At 38.6% G+C, this 22,360-nt stretch overlaps 1 protein-coding gene across 1 annotated transcript; it reads right to left on the bottom strand.

Annotated features, from left to right (window-relative positions):
- Window positions 1-10,532: 10,532 nt before the first annotated feature.
- On the bottom strand, window positions 10,533-15,682 carry LOC130437343 (uncharacterized). The gene is made up of 9 exons (XM_056768704.1): window positions 15,582-15,682; window positions 14,950-15,441; window positions 14,394-14,810; window positions 13,734-13,831; window positions 13,556-13,609; window positions 12,790-13,168; window positions 12,534-12,590; window positions 12,238-12,378; window positions 10,533-12,009 (listed from the first exon to the last, which is right to left on the bottom strand). Exons 2-9 carry the CDS (start codon window positions 15,383-15,385, stop codon window positions 11,858-11,860), a joined length of 1,734 nt encoding a protein of 577 aa, XP_056624682.1. The 5' UTR covers window positions 15,386-15,441; window positions 15,582-15,682; the 3' UTR covers window positions 10,533-11,857.
- Window positions 15,683-22,360: the final 6,678 nt, after the last annotated feature.

The following is a 22,360-nucleotide window of genomic DNA, read 5'->3' as shown; positions in this document are numbered from 1 at the left end:
TATAGCGCCATTAAAAGTTTCCTTCTCAAAGCGCTGCACAACAATCAAAACAATACATCACACATTAATAAAGCAGCACAACAAAATACTGTAAAAAACAAAGCGAAAGATCCGGTCAAATAAAAGCAGTTCTGAAATAAGAAGTTTTAAGATGAGTTTTGAAAGTGGCTAGAGAGTTTGCCTCCCTGTTGTGTATCGGGAGAGAGTTCCAGATCACCCATGTAGCGGAGCCGTGTCTTGGGCACATTTAAAAGACCATACTAAGAAAACCGTAGATTTCGACAAGGTTTGCAAGGAATTAAAAGACCACACAGGTATCGATGGGCCAAGTCATGCAATGATTAATGAAAAGATCATAGCACCATGGTATAATAACACCACTCGCGCCCTAAAAAGAGAAACGCGTAAACTGGAGCGAAAATGGAAACAAACCCAATTAGAGGTCTTTAAAATTGCATGGAAAGAGAGTGTAAGCTGTTACAAAAAGGCACTAAAAGCAGCAAAAGCCGAGCACTTCCGTTACCTCATAGAAAATAACAAAAACAATCCAAGGTTTTTATTTAGTACAATTGCTAAACTAACAAACAAACAGACTCCACCTGACCTGGGTATTCCGCCGCACCTTGGTAGCAATGAATTCATGAAGTTTTTTACTGAGAAAATCAAAATAATACGAGACAACATAGCTAAAACCAAACCTCCAAGTGTGTCGGAAGAATTAGTTTCAACCGTCACCCAAAAAGAAAAGCTAGAGTGTTTTTCTCCTATAAATCAGGAAGATTTAATTAAACTTATTGCAACATCCAAACCGACAACATGCTTATTAGACCCCATTCCGACCACTTTATTAAAAGAGTTACTACCTGCTGTAATTGAGCCCATTTGTTACATAATCAACTCGTCAATTAATCTAGGACATGTCCCAGGACCCTTTAAACTGGCTGTAATTAAGTCTCTTTTTAAAAAAACCAAACTTAGACCCCAATGAACTTGGAAGCTATAGACCGATTTCAAATCTCCCGTACTTGTCCACTCAGTTGTGTACCTTCCTATAAAATAATGACATGAACGAAAAGTTTCAGTCTGGCTTTAGACCGCATCACAGCACTGAAACTGCGCTCGTTAGAATTACAAATTACCTTCTTATTGCTTCAGATAAAGGTAACATCTCACTCTTAGTCCTGCTTGACCTTAGTGCTGCTTTCGATACTGTAGACCATAAAATACTACTAGATCGTTTACACAATTATATCTGTATTCAGGGACAGGCACTGCAATGGTTCAGATCTTACTTAACAGACAGATATTAATACGTCCATTTAAATGGGAAATCGTCAAATCTTACGCAAGTAAATTACGGATTACCTCAGGGATCGGTCTTAGGACCCTTGCTTTTCTCCATATACATGCTGCCCCTCGGCAACATTATTAGAAAACATGGAATTAGCTTCCACTGTTATGCAGATGATACTCAGCTATATATCTCATCAAGACCAGATGATTCCTTCAAACTATCAAAACTGGCAGAGTGCATCGAGGACATAAAACATTGGATGACTAGTAATTTCCTCCTTTTAAACTCAGAAACAGAAATATTAATTATAGCACCAAAATCAAGTAAACAGAATATCTCCGATTACAGCCTGCAAATTGAAAGCTGCACTGTTACTCCAACAAATACAGTTAAAGATCTAGGCGTTATATTAGACGGCAACCTGTCATTTAAAAATCACATCTCAAATATCACAAAAACAGCCTTCTTCCACCTTAGAAATGTTGCCAAATTACAAAATAGTTTATGTGTTGCTGACGCAGAAAAGCTTATTCATGCATTTGTGACCTCAAGACTTGACTATTGTAATGCTCTACTTAGTGGTTGTCCTGTATCATCGATAAACAAACTACAGTTAGTTCAGAATGCAGCTGCCAGAGTTCTTACTAGGTCAAGAAAATATGATCACATAACCCCAGTTTTATTATCGCTTCACTGGCTACCCATTAAGTATCGCATTGATTTTAAAATTCTTTTAATTACTTACAAAGCCCTGAACGGATTAGCACCTACTTACTTTACCAAGCTTTTATCACGTTACAACCCATCACGCTCGCTGAGATCTCAAAACTTAGGACTTTTGACAACACCTAGAATAACAAAATCCACCAAAGGGGGACGAGCTTACTCGTTGCACCTAAACTCTGGAATAGCCTTCCTGATACTATTCGAGGGTCAGACACACTCTCCCAATTTAAATCTAGATTAAAGACACATCTTTTCGGCCAAGCTTTCACTTAATGCATAGTTAATGAACAGCAGCTACGCTAATTATTCTCTTTATTCTCTTTCCGCCTCAGGAGGCCCATCCCGAGGTAGGAAGAAGTTCCACCATGTCCAGACGACCGACAGATGCCCATCCCCAATTTGAGATTACGCCAGATACAGCTGCAGACTGACTGACCATCCCAGCTCCATCTAAGGCAATTCCACCACCAGCCAAGAGAAATATGACCATCGGACCATCCCAGCTCAGACCACTACATCCCCAACCAAGAGCAAAGACGGACTATTTGTCTTATTAATGCTGAAGCTACAATATTTGGTATTAAATGCTAAACTAAAATCACATGTCACCAGTTTGAGTGCAGCTATGACACGTCAGAGGAGATCTGGCCCTCCTGGTTGAGCCTGGTTTCTCCCGAGGTTTTTTTCTCCATTAATCAATCATTGGAGTTTGGGTTCCTCGCCACAGCAGGGCAGTGTTGGCCTGCTCACCGGGAGACTGCATTCATTCATTTATTTATTTAATTAGAAATTAGATATTATTTATCAGAATGATCTTACTCGTTGTATAAACACCATGCACTGTGCTGTGTTCTAACTTATCTGTTTTTCCTGTTTGCCCCTGTAAAGCTGCTTTGAAACAATACACATTGTGAAAAGCGCTACATAAATAAAAAACTTGAATGCAATGCCTTAAAAATTTAACAAAAGGATTTTAAAATCACTCCATCCAGGGTGTATCCTGCCTTGATGCCCGATGACTCCTGAGATAGGCGCAAGTGGATAAATATACTTGCTGAAAAGTAGACGACCCAAAACTTACCCCTGTTGAAAACCAGTATATAAGGGACCGACCTTGGATCTAAAGCCACCAATACACACAAACAGTCCGCGGTCATTAAGATGAGACCTGAACCAGTCTAGGACTGTCTCTGACAGACCAAATGTATATTCAAGGCGATTAAGTAGCTGCATGGTCAATGGCATCAAAACTGAGCTAATGAGAATGAGAAGGGATAGAGAGCCAGAATCAGAGGTAACGCAGTCTCATTTCCGGAACCCAGATTGATGGGGCTCAAGTAGATTATTTTCTATTAGGTGGTTGTTCAATTGGGCCGCAACTACACCCTTAAGAGTTTAGCCTGATATGAAAGACTCGAGATCGGGCGATAGTTAGAAAGAGAGTTCACATCAGTGCTTTGCTTTATTAAAATGGGGTGACAGCAGCAGTTTTAAGTGCTACAGGCACCACACCAGTGGACAAAGAATCCTTTTATTATAGCGAAGGATAAAAATAATCAAAGCATGATTTGAAGAGACTACAGGGCAGAAGGTTGAGTGTGCAGGTGGACATTTTCATTCGAGAGACTTGCCTGCAGAGTGTCACAGATTGTACCGGATTAAATTTAGAAAATGGCCTAGCAGAGAAGGGTTAATGAGTTATTAGTTGAAACAGCAGACTCCGAAGAACTACCTAAGAGTTTGTGGAAATAAACAATTTCTTTCCTGAAAAACTGAAGAAAATCATTACACAACTGATCAGATTCATCTGCATTGAGTAAACTGTTTATTGTGTGGAATAGCCCTTTAGGATTATTTTGATTATTTTCAATAATACATGAATAAAATGATGGTCTTGCAATATCAATAGTCACTATAATGTGCCAGGCGGTCTCTCCAAGCTTGATAAAACAAGCTTAAGCCAGTACAACGTCACTTTCGCTACAATTTCCGGCATGCAACTTTCATAAAACGCATTCTTACAACACGATGCTCCAGTTAAAAGAAGTTTCAGCTTGCATCTTCACTGGTGAGCGACGTGATGCATTAAAGACAATGGACTGTATATTTCCACTGATGCGGAGCGATTTGAAGCAATATGTCGAATTGAAATAATAATAAAATCGGGGAAAGCACAAATTGGAATTAATTTCCTCGCAAGATTTGGATGGTGTATATACAACTGTTGCGTCTGAATACTCTTACTTACCTACTGTGTAGTAGAAGTAAACAATAAAGTATGTCTGAATCCTCAGTATTCATAAGAGTAGGTGAGAAATGGTTTGCTGGTTACGCCCACATTCTGAAGCACCCAGCGACTGATACTTGGGATAGTCTATCCCATGAGCCCACGGTACAGGAAGTTCATACAGGAGCATGACTAGAACTGTGAGGCGGGTGTTTTCAAAAGTTAGTATTACTAGCCAACAACGTGTATCTTTGCGTTGCAGTCGCATTTCTTAAAGTGCTGTAGTGTTGACATGTAAGATGCTACATAGTGATGTAAATTTGTGATTTTGGGGATTGATGAATCAGGAAAGCAAACACAATGATACAGACGAGCCAATCAGTCATCGAATGTGGGCAACCATGTTTAAGTATTGTGAAGTCTCCCTTTCTTCTGTTTACATGGAAATGCTGCAGACCTTGTTTTAGTTTCAAAACAACAGGTCTGCGTTTCTAAGTCTTTTTCGGGGTCAAAAACTCCTGAATGAACACAGACTGAGTGTTGTTAGTGAATGTTTTTTCCTTTATTTGACCACATTGCTTCACCTGGAAGTGGAATCTCTTATAGTTCACTCACCCCAGGTGAGCTTAAGATCAACAACGTGTCGCAATGGACTTGAATTTACAAACTGCTTGTGATCAGCATCAGTTATGGACAAGAGAAATGACAAGGGTTGGTCCAGACAGTATACAGTTGAAAGAAAAGTATGTGAACCCTTTGGGCTTACTTGGATTTCTTCATAAATTGGTCATAAAATGTGTTCTGATCTTCATCTAAGTCACAACAATAGAGAAACACAGTCAGGGTGGAAAAAGTATGTGAAACCCTAGGCTAATGACTTCTCCAAGAGCTAATTGGAGCCAGGAGTCAGCCAACCTGGGGTCCAATCAATGTGATGAGATTGGATGTGTTGATTTAAGCTGGCCTGTCCAATAAAAAACACACACCAGTTTTGAGTTTGCTGTTCTGAAGAAGCGTTGTCTGATGTGAACCATGCCTCGCACAAAAGAGCTCTCAGAAGACCTACGATCAAGAATTGTTGACTTACATAAAGCTGGAAAGGGCTACAAAAGTATATCTAAAAGCCTTGATGTCCATGTGTCCACGGTAAGACAGATTGTCTACAAATGGAGAAAGTTCAGCACTGTTGCTACACTCCCTAGGCGTGGTCGTCCTGTAAAGATGACTGCAAGAGCACAGCGCAGAATGCTCAATGAGGTGAAGAAGAATCCTAGAGTGTCAGCTAAACACTTACAGAAATCTCTGGCACATGCTAACATTTTTGTTGACAAATCTACAATAAGGAAAACATTAAACAAGAATGGACTTCATGGGAGGACACCACGGAGGAAGCCACTGCTGTCCAAAAAAAACATTGGAGCACGTTTGAAGTTTGCAAAAGAGCACCTGGATGTTCCACAGCACTACTGGCAAAACATTCTGTGGACAGATGAAACCAAAATTGAGTTGTTTGGAAAGAACACACAACGCTATGTGTGGAGAACAAAAGGCACAGCACACCAACATCAAAACCTCATCCCAACTGTGAAATATGGTGGAGGGGGCATCATGGTTTGGGGCTGCTTTGCTGCCTCAGGCCCTGGACGGATTACTGTCATCGATGGAAAAATGAATTCCAAAGTTTATCAAGACATTTTGCAGGAAAACTTCAGACCATCTGTCTGCCAACTGAAGCTTAACAGAGGATGGACGATGCAACAGGACAACGACCCAAAGCATAGAAGTAAATCAACAACAGAATGGCTTCAACAGAAGAAAATACGCCTTCTGGAGTGGCCCAGTCAGAGTCCTGACCTCAACCCGATTGAGATGCTGTGGCATGACCTCAAGAGAGCGATTCACACCAGACATCCCAAGAATATTGCTGAACTGAAACACTTTTGTAAAGAGGAATGGTCCAAAATTTCTCCTGACCGTTGTGCAGGTCTGATCTGCAACTATAGGAAACGTTTGGTTGAGGTTATTGCTGCCAAAGGAGGGTCAACCAGTTATTAAACCCAAAGGTTCACATACTTTTTCCACCCTGCACTATGAATGTTTACATGTTGTGTTCAATAAAAACATGAAAACTCATATAGTTTGTGCGGTATTAGTTTAAGCAGACTCTGTTTCTCTATTGTTGTGACTTAGATGAAGATCATAACACATTTTATGACCAATTTATGAAGAAATCCAAGTAAGCCCAAAGGGTTCACATACTTTTTCTTTCAACTGTATGTTAAATGGGATTTGAATAGTTTTCAAGTCATTTCTTTTGTTTTTTATTTACAGTTTGAATGGCAAGATTTCGGTAAATGGTACTGTAAATATTATTTTATGTTTTATTAGAATGAAATATACTGACAATAACTTATAACTTACATTCCTTTAACTTTTGCTCTTTTCTCCTCTTCATCTTTTCTTTTTTCCTTTATTGGGCACCTGACGGCTTTAACCCTTTTCTCTCCATCGATGTCACTGTGTTTTAATAAGTAATTCCGTGACTAATTCTGGAGACTGTTGTGTATTTACTGTGAGTTTATATAAGTTTCACTTTGATGTATAAGTATGCGGTAGGACATTAGGACCCAGGGGACGTCACCTCAGAGCGGTTAATTGCTCAGCTGGCTATTTAGGGAGATTCGAGGGAACGTGATTTTGAAAATATTATGTTCCCTTAAATATCATGACTCATCCAAAATATTGAAGGGAACATGTGTGTACCACCAGACATTGAGCAACACATAAATGTTTATTACACCGACAACGTTTAGTTTGATGTAAGTGTGTTCCTATGATCATGGTGTTTGTCCGCCACCTTGTGGCCATTCTCCAGTATTGAAGTCTGCGCAGTGTTGAGTTTAGATCTCATTCATCGTAAGGCAGTTTCTAAAACAAACTTTGCTTTGAGAAATATAAACCAGGGGCCCGTTTCAGAAAGCAGGGTAAGTGCTAAGTGCAAACTCAGAGTAAGTCAACCCCAGAAAACGGAATACTCGGGGTTTTTGGGTTCATAACGTGAGGTATGTCAAACCCGCAACGAGGGGTAAGTCAAGCCCATTTCAGAAATCGAGGTATTTTATACTCCGAGTGAGTAACCAGAGTAACATACTCCGTGAACCTAACCAGGCTGGAGCAGGTTTTATTCCGCAAACCCAGGGTTTGTTACAATCTCCGCCCCCTTTTCGAAGCGCGAGCGGTGTTGAAATTGCATTCGTCATTTGATTATTGATTCGTGTTCCTAATCGCGCTCAATTTAGTCACACAGACCCTAAAATGTCATGAGCGTTCATATTATGTGTTAACATAAAATATTGATTCTTGAGTTAAACTGTGATGGATATTATGAGAATGAAATCGCATCACATGTACACCCATGTGCAGATCGCAGTGCACGCGTTTATATTCAAGTAGAAATATGAAGTAAACATTCTAGAATGGATAAACTGATTCGTGTGTTTGTTTAATAGCAATCTAATTTCTTCAGAGTAGCGCAGTTGTGAGGACAGTATAGTCCGCAATAGTTTAGTGGCGGAGTGATACAAACAGTCAGTGAAGCGGCACAACGGTCAGTTCACGTGATTTTCCTCTATCAGCCAATCAGAGTGTTGATGTATAATAACAATTTGTTTCACATAATACCAAGTACTTAATGGCTGCTCCGTTTTCTCCAGAAGTAAACTAGTAAAGACATAAGTTAATATAGAAAGTTTAGTTTGAACTCTTTTTTAATTGATTTCACCACAAATTTGGTAATAATTCAACTATGCATATTTAGGCATATTTCTGCATGTTGTAAACTATATACGTAAACATTGTAAACTATGTTGTAAACCCATATGTCAAACAAAGTAGATGTAAGGCGGAATTTCATCAGACAGCAAGAAAAACCTACAGCCATGAAAACAGTGACTTTATTGCGCCACACACTATAAGTACATGACTAGGCAGAAGTTAAATATATGTGAACAAAACAAGCATACAGACAAACGCTCAAATTAAAACTGAGCTGAAATTGAGATGAGATGCAACTTGATTTTGGAATTATAACACAAAGTCATAATAATTCCCATGTAGAGACAAACTGTTTTGTTAACCAAACCTGCACCGCGTCTGATCTACCGCCTTACATCTACTTCATATGACATATGGGAGAAGGGGTGTATCCTAAAACTGAGCCGAAAGCTGATTGGTTGCCCACATGTGTACTGTCCAATGGCATTTTGTGACTCTATTGACAACTGGATAAAGAAAAACGGCAAAACGCAAAGAAAAGCAATTGACAAATAGAGAGAGGAAAGCATTTGGCTATTTAAAGTGTGCATTTAAAATCTACCTAATTACCCTAATTATCATGAAACTGGAACTGCAGCATGTGGAAAGGCAAGCGCAGAACGTGGAAAAACAAGCGAGGGAAAAAAATGAAAATATAAGCAAATAATAACAAAAATCACAAAGAATGAGTAAAACAACCAGGGCAACTTTATTTGTATGAGATTTGGACAAATTTTTCTTTATGTAATCATCTGTGCACTATAATTTAAAATGCGTTTAAAGTTCTGAATCACGTTTTTTATTTTTTATTTACGCTTATTATATTTTAAATATGCCGCAATACTTTTGGTGGGATTCTGATCCCATACACTGTCCATTGAGCCGACCTGACTGATTATAATCTGTATTATTGTGTATGTGACAAATAAAACCTTGAATCCTGTTTTTGATAATGGTCTTAATAAGTAGCTACTGGCACCCTAGAGAGCTGTGTTTAGCTAACGTTAGTTATCATCTAATGTTGGCTTGAATGGAAGCTAGTTTACGGCTGCAGAACACCGCTATCTTTAGTTGCTGACGTTAGCTAATGTGAACGTAAGCTACTAACCTAGCACGTAGAAACTGCACAGAGCTCAGATACGTTGGTTAATTGGTTAGCCATCACCACCAAATTGCACAGCTGCTAGATAGCCAGGTTATTATTCAAATAAACTGAGAGTAGAGTATTTTTTGCCATGTAAAACTTGTTTAACAAAGTATATTATTAAGAGTTTTTTGGTATTCATTTGAGATACATTATGGTTTTTATTACTTGAGCAGCAGAAAGTTAATCGTTAGATTAATCGCCCAATTAGTCGACCAATCGATAAAATAATTGTAAGAAGAAATAATCGTTTACTCTCACCCCTACTGCCACCTCTCCCATCTTCACAACTCTTTACAATCTTTTTGAATTCTATTTAACATGTTGAAATCTGTGCTCACGAAAATGCTAAACTGGTGTTTTTGTTCATTTAAGCACAAAAGAGAACTTAATACTGATGTGCACTGTCTGACAGACATTCACTGACGCAGTCATCCATCTATAACACCCATCTATATTGAGCCAAAGCAACGGTTTCAAATCACACTTAAATGGTTTAAAGGCTTAACATGTATATGAGCGTAATAATATAATGTAACGCTAGACAATGGATGACAAAATAAACTGATGCGGTGTTCATTAAATATTTGAATGCATTAATCTGAAAAATAATTATATCCTACTTTAAAGGAGTAGTTCACTTTCAAAATCAATGTTCACGTTCATTTACTCACCCCCATCTCATCCAAGATGTTGATGTGTTTGATTTTTTAGTGGAAAAGAAATGAAGGTTTTTGATTAAAACATTCCAGGATTTTCTCCATAAAGTGACTTCAATGGACTCTGAAGCTTCACTGAAACTTTCATTTCACCTTCAAGCGTTTAAAGGACTTTAAATCACATCAGACCATCAATGCAGGTCTCATCTAGTGAAACCATCGCTCATTTTATAAAAAATGTTTACGCATTATAAACACAAATGCTCACCTTGCTCTGTTCTGCGATGAGCGTTCATGACTTCACAAAATACATAATTTTTCACATAATTTCTTTTCCACTAAAGAAACAAAAACTTGGATGACAGGGGGGTGAGTAAATTATCTTTAACATTTATTTAAAAATAAGTGAACTACTCCTTTAACGCTCTAAATATAACGATTTATTGCACAAACAATTTGTTGAATGTGTCCTGTAGTGTAGTAACATTTAAGGAAAGCGTACGGTACACTGACATCTAGCGATTGCGCTTGGTATCACAGTATACATTCAAAATATTGGAGACACAAATTTAGCCAAGTAACGCTTCTTCTCGGTTTCTTGTCATCAGAAATCATCTACAGTAAACTCTATTGTTTGGGAGTCCATGAACGCACGCATACACAGTAAGGTCTGTTTATGTTGTCACTTTGAAACGCGTACGTCTTCTTTATTCAACGCAGGATGAACAGACACAACGTGTGATGCACATGAGCATTTTCTCATAAACTAAAGTATTTTTATATAGCCAAAAAGTTTACTGTATTCCTGAATAGAGAAAATGTAAACCGAAAAAATAAAAAGTGAAAAAAATCAACCAGCTAAAAAGACCACCAGCTATGCTAATATCACTGACTGAACTAGAGGAAAGATGTAAGATACTCTTGACCTTTAACCACTCACGGTCTATGAACTCCTCTAATGTTGGCCTAATGCGCAGACCCGATTCAGACACCCGTCTTCTTTATACAACGCAGGATGAACAGACACGAGTCAGACACCCGTCTTCTTTATTCAACGCAGGATGAACAGACACAACGTGTGATGCACATGAGCATTTTCTCATAAACTAAAGTATTTTTATATGGCCAAAAAGTTTACTGCATTCCTGAATAGAAAAAATGTAAACCGAAAAAATAAAAAGTGAAAAAAATCAACCAGCTAAGAAGACCACCAGCTATGCTAATATCACTGACTGAACTAGAGGAAAGACATAAGATACTCTTGACCTTTAACCCTGCTTGAACCACTCATGGTCTATGAACTCCTCTATTTTTGCTAATGCTCAGACACGAGTCAGACACCCGTCTTCTTTATACAATGTGTGATGCACATGAGCATTTTCTCATAAACTAAACTTTTTGGCCATTGTGACGAGGTACCGATCCAGGATCAGCGTCACCTGGGAAACGGCCCGGCAGCTAACGCTGATTGATATCAGCTGACGGCGATTAGCTGCCGGGCATAAAAGCCGCGTGCTCCCAGCACTCTGGGTCCTGGCTCTGACAACGCCTGAAGCTGTGTCTGATCTACCCTCCCCGAGTGAGACAGAGAGGAAGGCCAGCGAGGGAAGCACCAAGGAGCAGACTGCACGAGCACGGAGCGGCAGAGAACACTTCAAGCACCCCGGGTATCATCTGTTTGGACAATGCATTTTACTTTGTTTAATAGATACCCCACCGGGGCTGCTCTCACTGCCACTGTGTGTGTGTGTCGTGTCTCTTACCCGTGACACCATATAAAAATACTTTACTATATTCCTGAATAGAAAAAATGTAAACCGAAAAAATAAAAAAGTGAAAAAAAATCAACCAGCTATAAAGACCACCGGCTATGCTAATATCACTGACTGAACTAGAGGAAAGATGTAAGATACTCTTGACCTTTAACCACTCATGGTCTAGGAACTCCTCTAATGTTGGCCTAACGGCAGACCCGATTCATACACCCGTCTTCTTTATACAACGCAGGATGAACAGACACGAGTCAGACACCCGTCTTCTTTTGACCTTGAACCCTGCTTGAACCACTCGTGGTCTAAGAACTCCTCTAATGTTGGCCTGTCGGGTGGTGAAGCGATCCCGGACCGATTGATCAAGTCAAGGCATTCTGTGAGAAGAAGTGTTAACGAGAGGATTAGTCACATATGTTCTTTGTAAACTCACAGTCAAACATAAATGAAACTACATATTTCAGTAGCTATTGTTATCACATTTTTAAAAACTATATCCTGTTTTCTTTCAACTTATATTTAGGAAGTTGCATTTGGTGAGACATCTACCAGTGAATGAACAGAATCTTGCTTTGCATTTCACAAGGGTAGTGGTGGTCTCTTACCTTCAGTTAAACCAAGTCGTGTGAGCTCAGGGCTGTCTCTTGTAACAGAAGTGTCTTCAAGACTCGCCCAATATCCACCCATCATACACAGGAGCAGTTTACCCAAACTAGAGACCATATGGGCAACCGCATGACCTCGACCTAGAACACAAGCATGAAGTGAGCAAACATTTCACAGGTAAAAACCATTCAAGTCAAAGTATAACACCATCAATCCAGTACTGCTGTTGGGGGGAAACTTATTGTGGGTTGGCCTCAATGTTTGTACGAGGGTCATTACATCGGTCAGTACTCACCCCAGCTTTCACCGCTTGGTTCGACCCAAGTTGGGCCAGGAATGGCATCTGCAGGTTCTATCAATATGAGCGTCATGGAACACAAACAAGAAGTGAGCAAACATTTCACTGGCAAAAATCATTCAAGTCAAAGTCTTGCGTCATGAATTCATTACAGTAAATTCTGACAGAGTGCTGTTCAGGGGAAAATCATTTTGGGTTGGCTACAATGTTTGTGCTAGGGTCATTACATTGGCAACACAGACACTCAACTCACCGGGGTGTTCAGGGTCTGGTTTGTCCCAAGTTGAGGCAAGATGGCCACGTCCAAAGTCTATGAACATGAGCGTCATGGTCTGTATATTGATCACGGTGTTTCTCGTCGCCAAGCTACCATGGCAGACGTCGTGGTCGATGCAGTGTTGAGCTGCGTTTACTGCTTGACGCATGAGAGGACGTGCCTGATCTTCAGACAGACGTTCAACTTCAAGGAAATTTTTCAAGCTCAAACAGGGATATGGATATTCTAGAACGAGGATGTAGACGATGTCCTCTTCAAACCAGTCCAACAGATCCACAATGTTGGGGCAACTCTCTGGTTTCTGTAGCATCAGATTTACAGCCACTTCTGCGATGAGAGGCTCTTCATATCCAGGCTGGTCAAAAAAGGTCAAAAAGATTAGCAGACGGTAGGCGACTTTTCAATTTCCACGGATCATTTGTGTTGCAGTGATGCAGTGGGGTCTAAAAATCTGAAACTTCAATGAGAAATGAAGTTCTTATGAACTATTTTTGAAATTAATTAATTTATTAGCATAACAATTAGAGTATGAAGGATGTGTATGAATGTCTCAGTATTTTTTATGTGCCTCTTTTAATGTGTGCACAAAACCTGATGTTTCATGTCCAGCTCATGTGCTCAACTACAGACAGAAATCAACGCCAATCAATTGAAATTAGCTTGATTGATTTGTAACCTATACAGCAGATTCTTTAAGATTTTTGGACCCCACTTCACATTAAAAAAATTAAATATGACTCACAACATGAATAAATCTGTCCCAGTGGGGACACTTGGACATAAATTTGATGGCGACCTGCAAAGAGAAATTTTCACAACAGCTTTACAACAGTACATCAACATATCTGGATAAAAACAATCAACACGTCTATATGTTGAGACACAAGGATGAAAATGTTTGATGAATAGGGCAAAGGTACCTTCAGGCCATCGGACTTGCGAGTCCCCTGATACACAATGCCGCGGTGTCCTTTTCCTAGACAGTTCTTTCCCAAATCATAAAGGGCTGAAAACGCTTCTAAAAACAAACAATGCATAAGGAACACATGTGATTGAGTCGCACAAACTCCAAGAGATGTGATGTTGTAAGAAACAATCAAACAAACGTATTCTTTTAAAACATGCACGTGTAATGGAGCGGGGTTTAGTACATCCAATGTGATTCAACAGAATGAAAAGGTGTTTAAGTGTAACAGCAGGACAATCAAAAAGAAAACCAAATATTTCTTTCGAAAGGATATCAGGGTCATCAAAAGACAATTCATTTGATCAGAATAACACTTGACATTAATTCAATATTTAATAATAGGGCTGGGTATTGCATCCAATTTGGCAATTCGGTTCGATTCTTATTTAAAGTGTTTCAATTCTGATCAATTTCCATTCCAAATCGGTTCCCTATTTTTCCAACAGTTAGTTTCCAAATTGATTTTGTTCCATTTAATTTAAGATTGATTATAATCCAAGAAGTGATATTTTTTACCCGGTCCTATAACATAATAGAAGGTGTTTCAGTGAAGCTGACAATGAAAAGAAGGACAGAATGAAAGTTAACCTAAACATAATGGCAGTATACTCACCGAATTTTTCCAATTCAAGAAGAAACTCTTGATCAGAATACCATGTAGCGGGAAATCGGGGAGGATCATATGGTGGAAAAATTCTGAGTAATCTCTGAACATATGGATCATAATCAGATAAACTACGATAGAATTCCTCTATTAGTTCAGTAAAATCAAAGCTATATGGGCAATAAGGTTTAGGATTTCCAGGCTGAGGATCTTCAGGAGCTGGCTGAGGGTCTACAGGAGCTGGCTGAGGGTCTACAGGAGCTGGCTGAGGGTCTACAGGAGCTGGCTGAGGGTCTACAGGAGCTGGATCCAGGTCAGGCTGTGTAGGTAAAGGCACCACTTTGTTGTTTCGGGTGCAGGAGTGCTTCATAGCCTGCCATCCTTTCTTAAAGCGGGCACGGACACCCTTCTTCTTCTTTTTCCATTCTGTTTTGTTGTTTTAAAAGGTAAAAACAGAGAGAAAAACAAACAGTAAAAATTATTTTTAGATGCCAGAAATATATCACAGCAAACAAATTAATAAAACACAGTTCTCTCCGAGCTTTTTGCTCATGGTTAGACAGACCTGGTCTGTCTTCAGCTTGATCTTCAGGAGCTGGCTGAGGATCTACACGAGCTGGCTGAGGATCTACACGAGCTGGCTGAGGATCTACACGAGCTGGCTGAGGATCTACACGAGCTGGCTGAGGATCTACACGAGCTGGCTGAGGATCTACACGAGCTGGCTGAGGATCTACACGAGCTGGCTGAGGATCTACACAAGCTGGCTGAGGATCTACTCGAGCTGGCTGAGGATCTACACGAGCTGGCTGAGGATCTACACAAGCTGGCTGAGGATCTACACGAGCTGTCTGAGGATCTACAGAAGCTGGCTGAGGATCTAAAGAAGCTGGCTGAGGATCTACAGAAGCTGACTGGGGATCTACAGGATATGATGGATCCAGGTCAGGCTGTGTAGGTAAAGGCACCACTTTGTTGTTTCGGGTGCAGGAGTGCTTCATAGCCTGCCATCCTTTCTTAAAGCGGGCACGGACACCCTTCTTCTTCTTCTTCCATTCTGTTTGTTGTTTTAAAAGGTAAAAACAGAGAGAGAGAAACAAACAGTAAAAATGATTTTTAGATGCCAGAAATATATCACAGCAAACAAATTAGTAAACACAGTTCTCTCCGGAGCTTTTTGCTCATGGTTAGACAGACCTGGTCTGTCTTCAGCTTGATCTTCAGGAGCTGGCTGAGGATCTACACGAGCTGGCTGAGGATCTACACGAGCTGGCTGAGGATCTACACGAGCTGGCTGAGGATCTACACGAGCTGGCTGAGGATCTACACGAGCTGGCTGAGGATCTACAGGAGCTGGCTGAGGATCTACACGAGCTGGCTGAGGATCTACTCGAGCTGGCTGAGGATCTACACGAGCTGGCTGAGGATCTACTCGAGCTGGCTGAGGATCTACAGAAGCTGGCTGAGGATCTACAGAAGCTGGCTGAGGATCTACACGAGCTGGCTGGGGATCTACAGAACATGATGGATCCAGGTCAGGCTGTGTAGGTAAAGGCACCACTTTGTTGTTTCGGGTGCAGGAGTGCTTCATAGCCTGCCATCCTTTCTTAAAGCGGGCACGGACACCCTTCTTCTTCTTCCATTCTGTTTGTTGTTTTAAAAGGTAAAAACAGAGAGAGAAAAACAAACAGTAAAAATGATTTTTAGATGCCAGAAATATATCACAGCAAACAAATTAATAAAACACAGTTCTCTCCGGAGCTTTTTCCTCACGGTTAGACAGACCTGGCGTGTCTTCAGCTGGATCTACAGGAGCTGCCTGAGGATCTACAGGAGCTGGCTGAGGATCTACAGGAGCTGGCTGAGGATCTACAGGAGCTGGCTGAGGATCTACAGGAGCTGGCTGAGGATCTACAGGAGCTGGCTGAGGATCTACAGGAGCTGGCTGAGGATCTACAGGAGCTGGCTGAGGATCTACAGGAGCTGGCTGAGGATCTACAGGAGCTGGCTGAGGATCTACACGAGCTGGCTGAGGATCTACACGAGCTGGCTGAGGATCTACACGAGCTGGCTGAGGATCTACTCGAGCTGGCTGAGGATCTACTCGAGCTGGCTGAGGATCTACTCGAGCTGGCTGAGGATCTACTCGAGCTGGCTGAGGATCTACACGAGCTGGCTGAGGATCTACACGAGCTGGCTGAGGATCTACACGAGCTGGCTGAGGATCTACACTAGCTGGCTGAGGATCTACAGGATATGATGGATCCAGGTCAGGCTGTGTAGGTAAAAGCACCACTTTGTTGTTTTGGGTGCAGGAGTGCTTCATAGCCTGCCATCCTTTCTTAAAGCGGGCACGGATACCCGTCTTCTTCTTCTTCCCTTCAGTTTGTTGTTCTAGAAGATAAAACCAGAGAAAGCGTAAAAAAAAATCAAAGAAATTATCACCAGATAGCAGAAATGTATCACTAAGAATCAAATTAATGAAACTGACTCCCTGTGGCACTGAAGGATTATTTAATAAAGCCTTGTCAGTTATGTTTTGAATAAGCCCCCCCCAAAATGTCAAATATTAGATCTGTTGCATATCAGATATCTCAAACAGCTGGACATTCGTGCCATTGCAGTAGCGTTTAGTTTACTGTGGTGTTTAGAACGTACAGGGAACACATTTGAACTGAACAGAAACCGTAACGCTGCCCACTTTGACAGACATGTTGTACAGTGATATTGTGAAATCTTTTAATGAAACAGATATTACACTTATAGGTTATTGTTACAAGTGTGCTTTCAAAGTGTGCTTAAGCGACTTCAGCTGAAATACTTAAGGCGCAATAAACCCTTCGAAAGCAGTTTGATCGATAGGCGATCTGACCAATCATAACGCCAATATTATGTGCCCCCGTGACTGACCGCCATTTTGTCCGACAAACACCACAAGGCGTAGTAGAGCTTTGGTTACTGATATGACATTTTTTTGCTTTTTAATTATTTGGAGCTATTTTCTCAGTTAGACGGACCTGCTGTGTTGTCAGCTGGTTCTTCTGGAGCGGTTTGCTTGAGTCCAGCAGAATCTTGCGGAGGATCGACCGGATCTTCAAGAGGCGTTTGCTCCAAGTCACAACCAGGGCAATCAGCTGTGTCTACCAAGACCACCGGGTTCAAGACTGGTAGATACGGCTCTTCAGATGGATCCAGGTCATTGCTTTGGGTGCAAGAGCAGCAGCCCTTCACAGCCCGCCATCTTTTCTTAAAGTTGGCACGCATACCCTTCTTCTTCTTCTCTGTTTGTTGATCTAAAAGATCAAACAAAGACAAACGTACACAATAAAACTGTTTTTAGGTGGTAAATTACAATTTCACTTACACACTAAACAATCATAATTCTCTATGAAACGACTCGAGAATAGTTTTTTAACTATAAAATTGGTTATACTAATTAAACAAGAAATTATAAGACAATTATGTGATATTCTTCATTTCTTATATCATTATAACTTGAAACTGCAGTACTGTACATCGACACTTAATCCTTTAAAAACACACTAAAAGATTAAATGAACTAAACCTGAACAGAAACATAAAATGTTTTTCATTAAAAGGGATTTTGAAAACGCAATCAAACATGATAAATCTTGAGATAAACACTCGCTAAACAAAACAAATCTGATGTTGTGCTGTACTCGAGTCAGTAAACAACCGTTTTGTCATATTATCTGAATCTATATTTTGAGGTAGATTATTTATTTTGCGATGTACCTGGGTGATTCTATAATTTAGGGTACATTGCATGTCCACTGATGTTATAATTTTTCAAACAAATTGCATTTTATGTGTAAACTTTCTTCATGAAATAACATCACACAGACAATATGAGCAATATATTCTTCGTTTTGTTTAAAATGTGTCATTATGACTCTAAATGTAAAGTTTTGTCCATGTCCGATTACAATGTGAGAAAGTTGAGGGCCCAAAAACATCAATTAAAAAAATAGTAGGAAAATAATAGTAGGAAAATAATAGTTTCAAATATAAGTAACTTATTTAAATACTTAAAATATATTAATTTATTTGTGTCCACAAAATGTTGGTCAACTATATTAAAAACAAAACCTCTCCCAGCAACTCAAAAATGCTTTGTCCCGAAACCCTGTGACCCGCACCATGTGATGTCATTTTCCTCTGTGGCGGTAATTTCTAACACACCATGGTGAGTCTCTCTCAGTTTTTTCAATATTTGATGTAGAAAAGCATATTGTCCATGGCCGTATTATTAACCGTCAACTGTTACGTACATTGTCATGGCTAAAAAGTTGTATTTACTATAATGCAATTTTGTGTTGAATTCTTACATTAACCTGCTCAAAAAAATGACCTGTGGTTAGCTAGGCTAGGTCCACCATTTCTGTTATGGGGAAGAAATATGGAAATTGTCAACTATGTCAACTAAGAAGTCAACTTTAGAGTCATTCTCTCTGAAATTATATGTTATGTGTGCAGTGTTTCACCGTTGCATACTGAATACAAAAAATATGTTTTAAAGGCTCTGTTGCATCAGCATACTGTTCTGTTGAAGAGCTTTTAGAGTTTTTTTGAAAAATGTTAAATTACTTGAATTGAGCTGAGAAATGAATTTCTAAGAGTATGTTGCATTTTATCAGTGCATTCTGAATGCATATAAACACTTCAAAAGGATTTGTTTGGGATTATATAATTACTATTACTATGAGCAATCCCTATTCTGTCAAATATTGACTAGTTAGTGTTGACTTGGAGGTTCTCCATGAAATTTTATGTAGATGTTTGTATTTTTGTCACTTCATTCTGAATGCATAATTGAGAAGTTCAGTTCTCTAATTTCATTCCATAAGAATTAGCTTGTTTTATTGATTTATTGAATATTGATTGTAGGCTTTGTGGGGACATTTTAAAGCTATTTCCTGTTCACTCTATACTCAATTTCCCATGAATTTATGTGTGTAGTGTTTGATCATTTCAGACTTTTTAATGCATAAAGGATGATTTTACGTCAATGTCTTTGTGAAATGAAAGTTTTGTTAGTGTGGATTTCATTATTTTCTCTGTGGAATTATGTGCATTTCTATACTGTTAAATAATTCTACATTTAAAATAAGAGGTTTTCACCGAAAACAGCTTTGCTAATTAAATTCTGTCTCATAAATAAAATATTGTCCTGGTTAACAATATGTCCAGACAACTAGGTTACTAGTGTCAACCGTGTGATTTGTCAACTATGTTTCACTGATTTTTAAAGATAAAATAGCCAATATTGATGTTGCTGACATTTTTAAGCATTCTACTTATTTGCATAGGTTGGAGTTTACTATAACAAATTTTTAATGATCAAAAATAACTTTAATGGAGATTTATGATGAAAACATCCTTGTCCATAAGGACAGTTATAAAATGCATTGCATGTTTTTCTTTAAAAAAAGGTTGATTATGAAAATAATTTTAAATAACAATTGTATGTGTGGTAGACATAGACTCAATAGCCTTCTAAATTGCACTTAATTTCAAGTGCAAGACTGAATTGAATGGTTTTTATAACACCCTGTTTGTCCGTAACATAGTTGACGATAAAAAAAACCGTTCATGTTTAAGCTCTGCAGATAACAGATATGTAACACTGAATATAGACTATATTGAGACACTTAATGTTGCTCTTGTGCTTATTTGCTGACATTAAATGATTTCTAAGTTAGAGAATGACCCACCTGTATTTCTTTCCATGTCGTTTGGTGAAACTCGATTAGATGAAGACGCCATTTGAAGCTGTTTAACGATCCTCTGTCTGTGTGGACTTGTCTGAAAACACTTAATAGCAAGTTTTGTTTGATCCGTCGTCGCTTTCGGTTAAAACAGCACTGAGAAGAAACTTCAACTAGGAGTCAAGAGTCAAGAGTCAAGAGCTGCTGATTGGTCGACTCGGGTTCTATTGAGTTGAGTGACTCTGCTGAGTGCGCGAGATGTGACGTTACCTGTAATTGTTCAAATCACACTGAACATCGCGAGATATAAAAAATCACATTGTTAGCAAGATGGCGGGTCATATAGATACAGCGGTAAGGATATTTTCCCGAGATAAAAGTTTAAATTTAATTCTTTAAGTAATTTTCATGCAATAGTAGGGTAACACACATAAGCCTATTGACATCGTTTCGTCGACAATATATTAAAACTAGGGCCGTCAACGTAAACGCATGTGATTATGTTTTGTGAATGAGTGAAAAAGAATGAACAAATGTATAAATAAATAATAAACAATTACCAATTATCAGTGTTGTCCACTACTTTAATGTAAACATACATTCATAATAAAATTGCACATTACAGTAAATTGATTTATTCAAGGGCTTCGTCTGTTGATCCTTCTTTCCTTTATGAAGCAGATTAAAACAATTACATTAATACAGAAAACAATACAGAAAACAGTGGCATTGTCCATCTTGTCTTTCATTTGATAGTTGCTGCACAAAAAGTCAAATAAATTAAACGCTCATGTCTTATTTACTAAGCTTACAATGAGAACATTTGGAAAGTGTTTCAGGATGTTTCAATGATAAGTTATTGTCAGTATATTTCATTCTAATAAAACATAAAATAATATTTACAGTACCATTTACCAAAATCTTGCCATTCAAACTGTAAATAAAAAACAAAAGAAATGACTTGCAAACTATTCAAATCCCATTTAACTTACATACATACTGTCCGTGTGGTCCAGAGTTTAAATTTACATTGCAGAATCTGAAAACTGTTAAAGATTGAATCTATTGAAGAAAATTGGCCTGGCTATTTCAGATAACATATGTTTACAAAAAGTATTTTATAATGAATTATAACTACATTCATAAGTAAGCCAGTTTAAAAGTTTACATACACCTGATTCTTAATACAGTTTGATGTTATCTTAACAATTAATGACACCTTTTGTGATAGCTGTTGAAGTGTTGTTTGATCTGAGCTAATCAATTGTCCAGTGGTCTGCTGAGAAATCCTCCAGATCCTCCACAACCTTTGTTTTTCAGTGTCTTCCACATATTTGATCTCTATATTTTTTAAGTATTTCAACAAAATAAAAAAAATTAAACCGCTCACCCTACCTAAAGGTTTACATGCACTCGACTTTTGAATGTAGTGTTGACTTCTTGAGTATCATGGCATGTTTGAATATTTTGTAACAGTAGTGTATGAGTCTCTCAATTCTACTTAGAATAAAAAGTTGAATCTCATCATCTAGTCACAAATGAAAAAGGGTAAATAATGCAGAAGATGCTGAAAAAGCAAAGACTGTGAAGCAGTTACACCATTAAACTGCCCACAGGTCTTCAGAAAAATCCTTTAGACAACAGTTTGATCAACAACTACAAGACATAAAAAATTTCACTGATGGTTCAGGTAACGTCGTACAGTATTAGGAACCAGTGGTACAGGTGTGTTAAGTCTCGAACTGGCTTACTTATATAAATGTAGATAATATGTGTTAAAAACTTTATAAAAATGTCTGTCACATGAAATAACAGGGCAGTATTAATTAAAAAACTAACTTTCCATACATTTTCTCTGCAAGGGGTGTTTAAACTTTTGACCAAAACTCTACAGTATATAGGATTTTAAACTTCTCATTTTAATTTTGATGCCAGCAACATTTAAAAAAAAATGGGACAGTGATAAAAAAAAACTCTTGGGTTCTTCAAAAAGAAAAACAGTTCTCAGAACAATCTTTTAACAATCAGAACTTTCAATATACAGTACCAGTCGAAAGTTTGGAAACACATGACTGAAATGATTTTAAATATCTTAAAAAAAGTTTGAAATAACTTTTCCAGATAAAAATATAATTGTGCCAACGTCAATTTCTTTCAATAGAAAACAAAAATTGTATTTATATACATATATTGTTACGTAAAAGTGGCTACGTAAAGGTTGCATAACATAAGAAGACACGTGAAACT

The sequence above is a fragment of the Triplophysa dalaica genome, chromosome 15, assembly GCF_015846415.1.
Source record: "Triplophysa dalaica isolate WHDGS20190420 chromosome 15, ASM1584641v1, whole genome shotgun sequence".
In the NCBI taxonomy this organism is placed as follows: Eukaryota; Metazoa; Chordata; class Actinopteri; order Cypriniformes; family Nemacheilidae; genus Triplophysa; species Triplophysa dalaica.
Note: the sequence above shows the minus strand (reverse complement) of the source record. Positions and strands in the feature narration are given on the sequence as shown.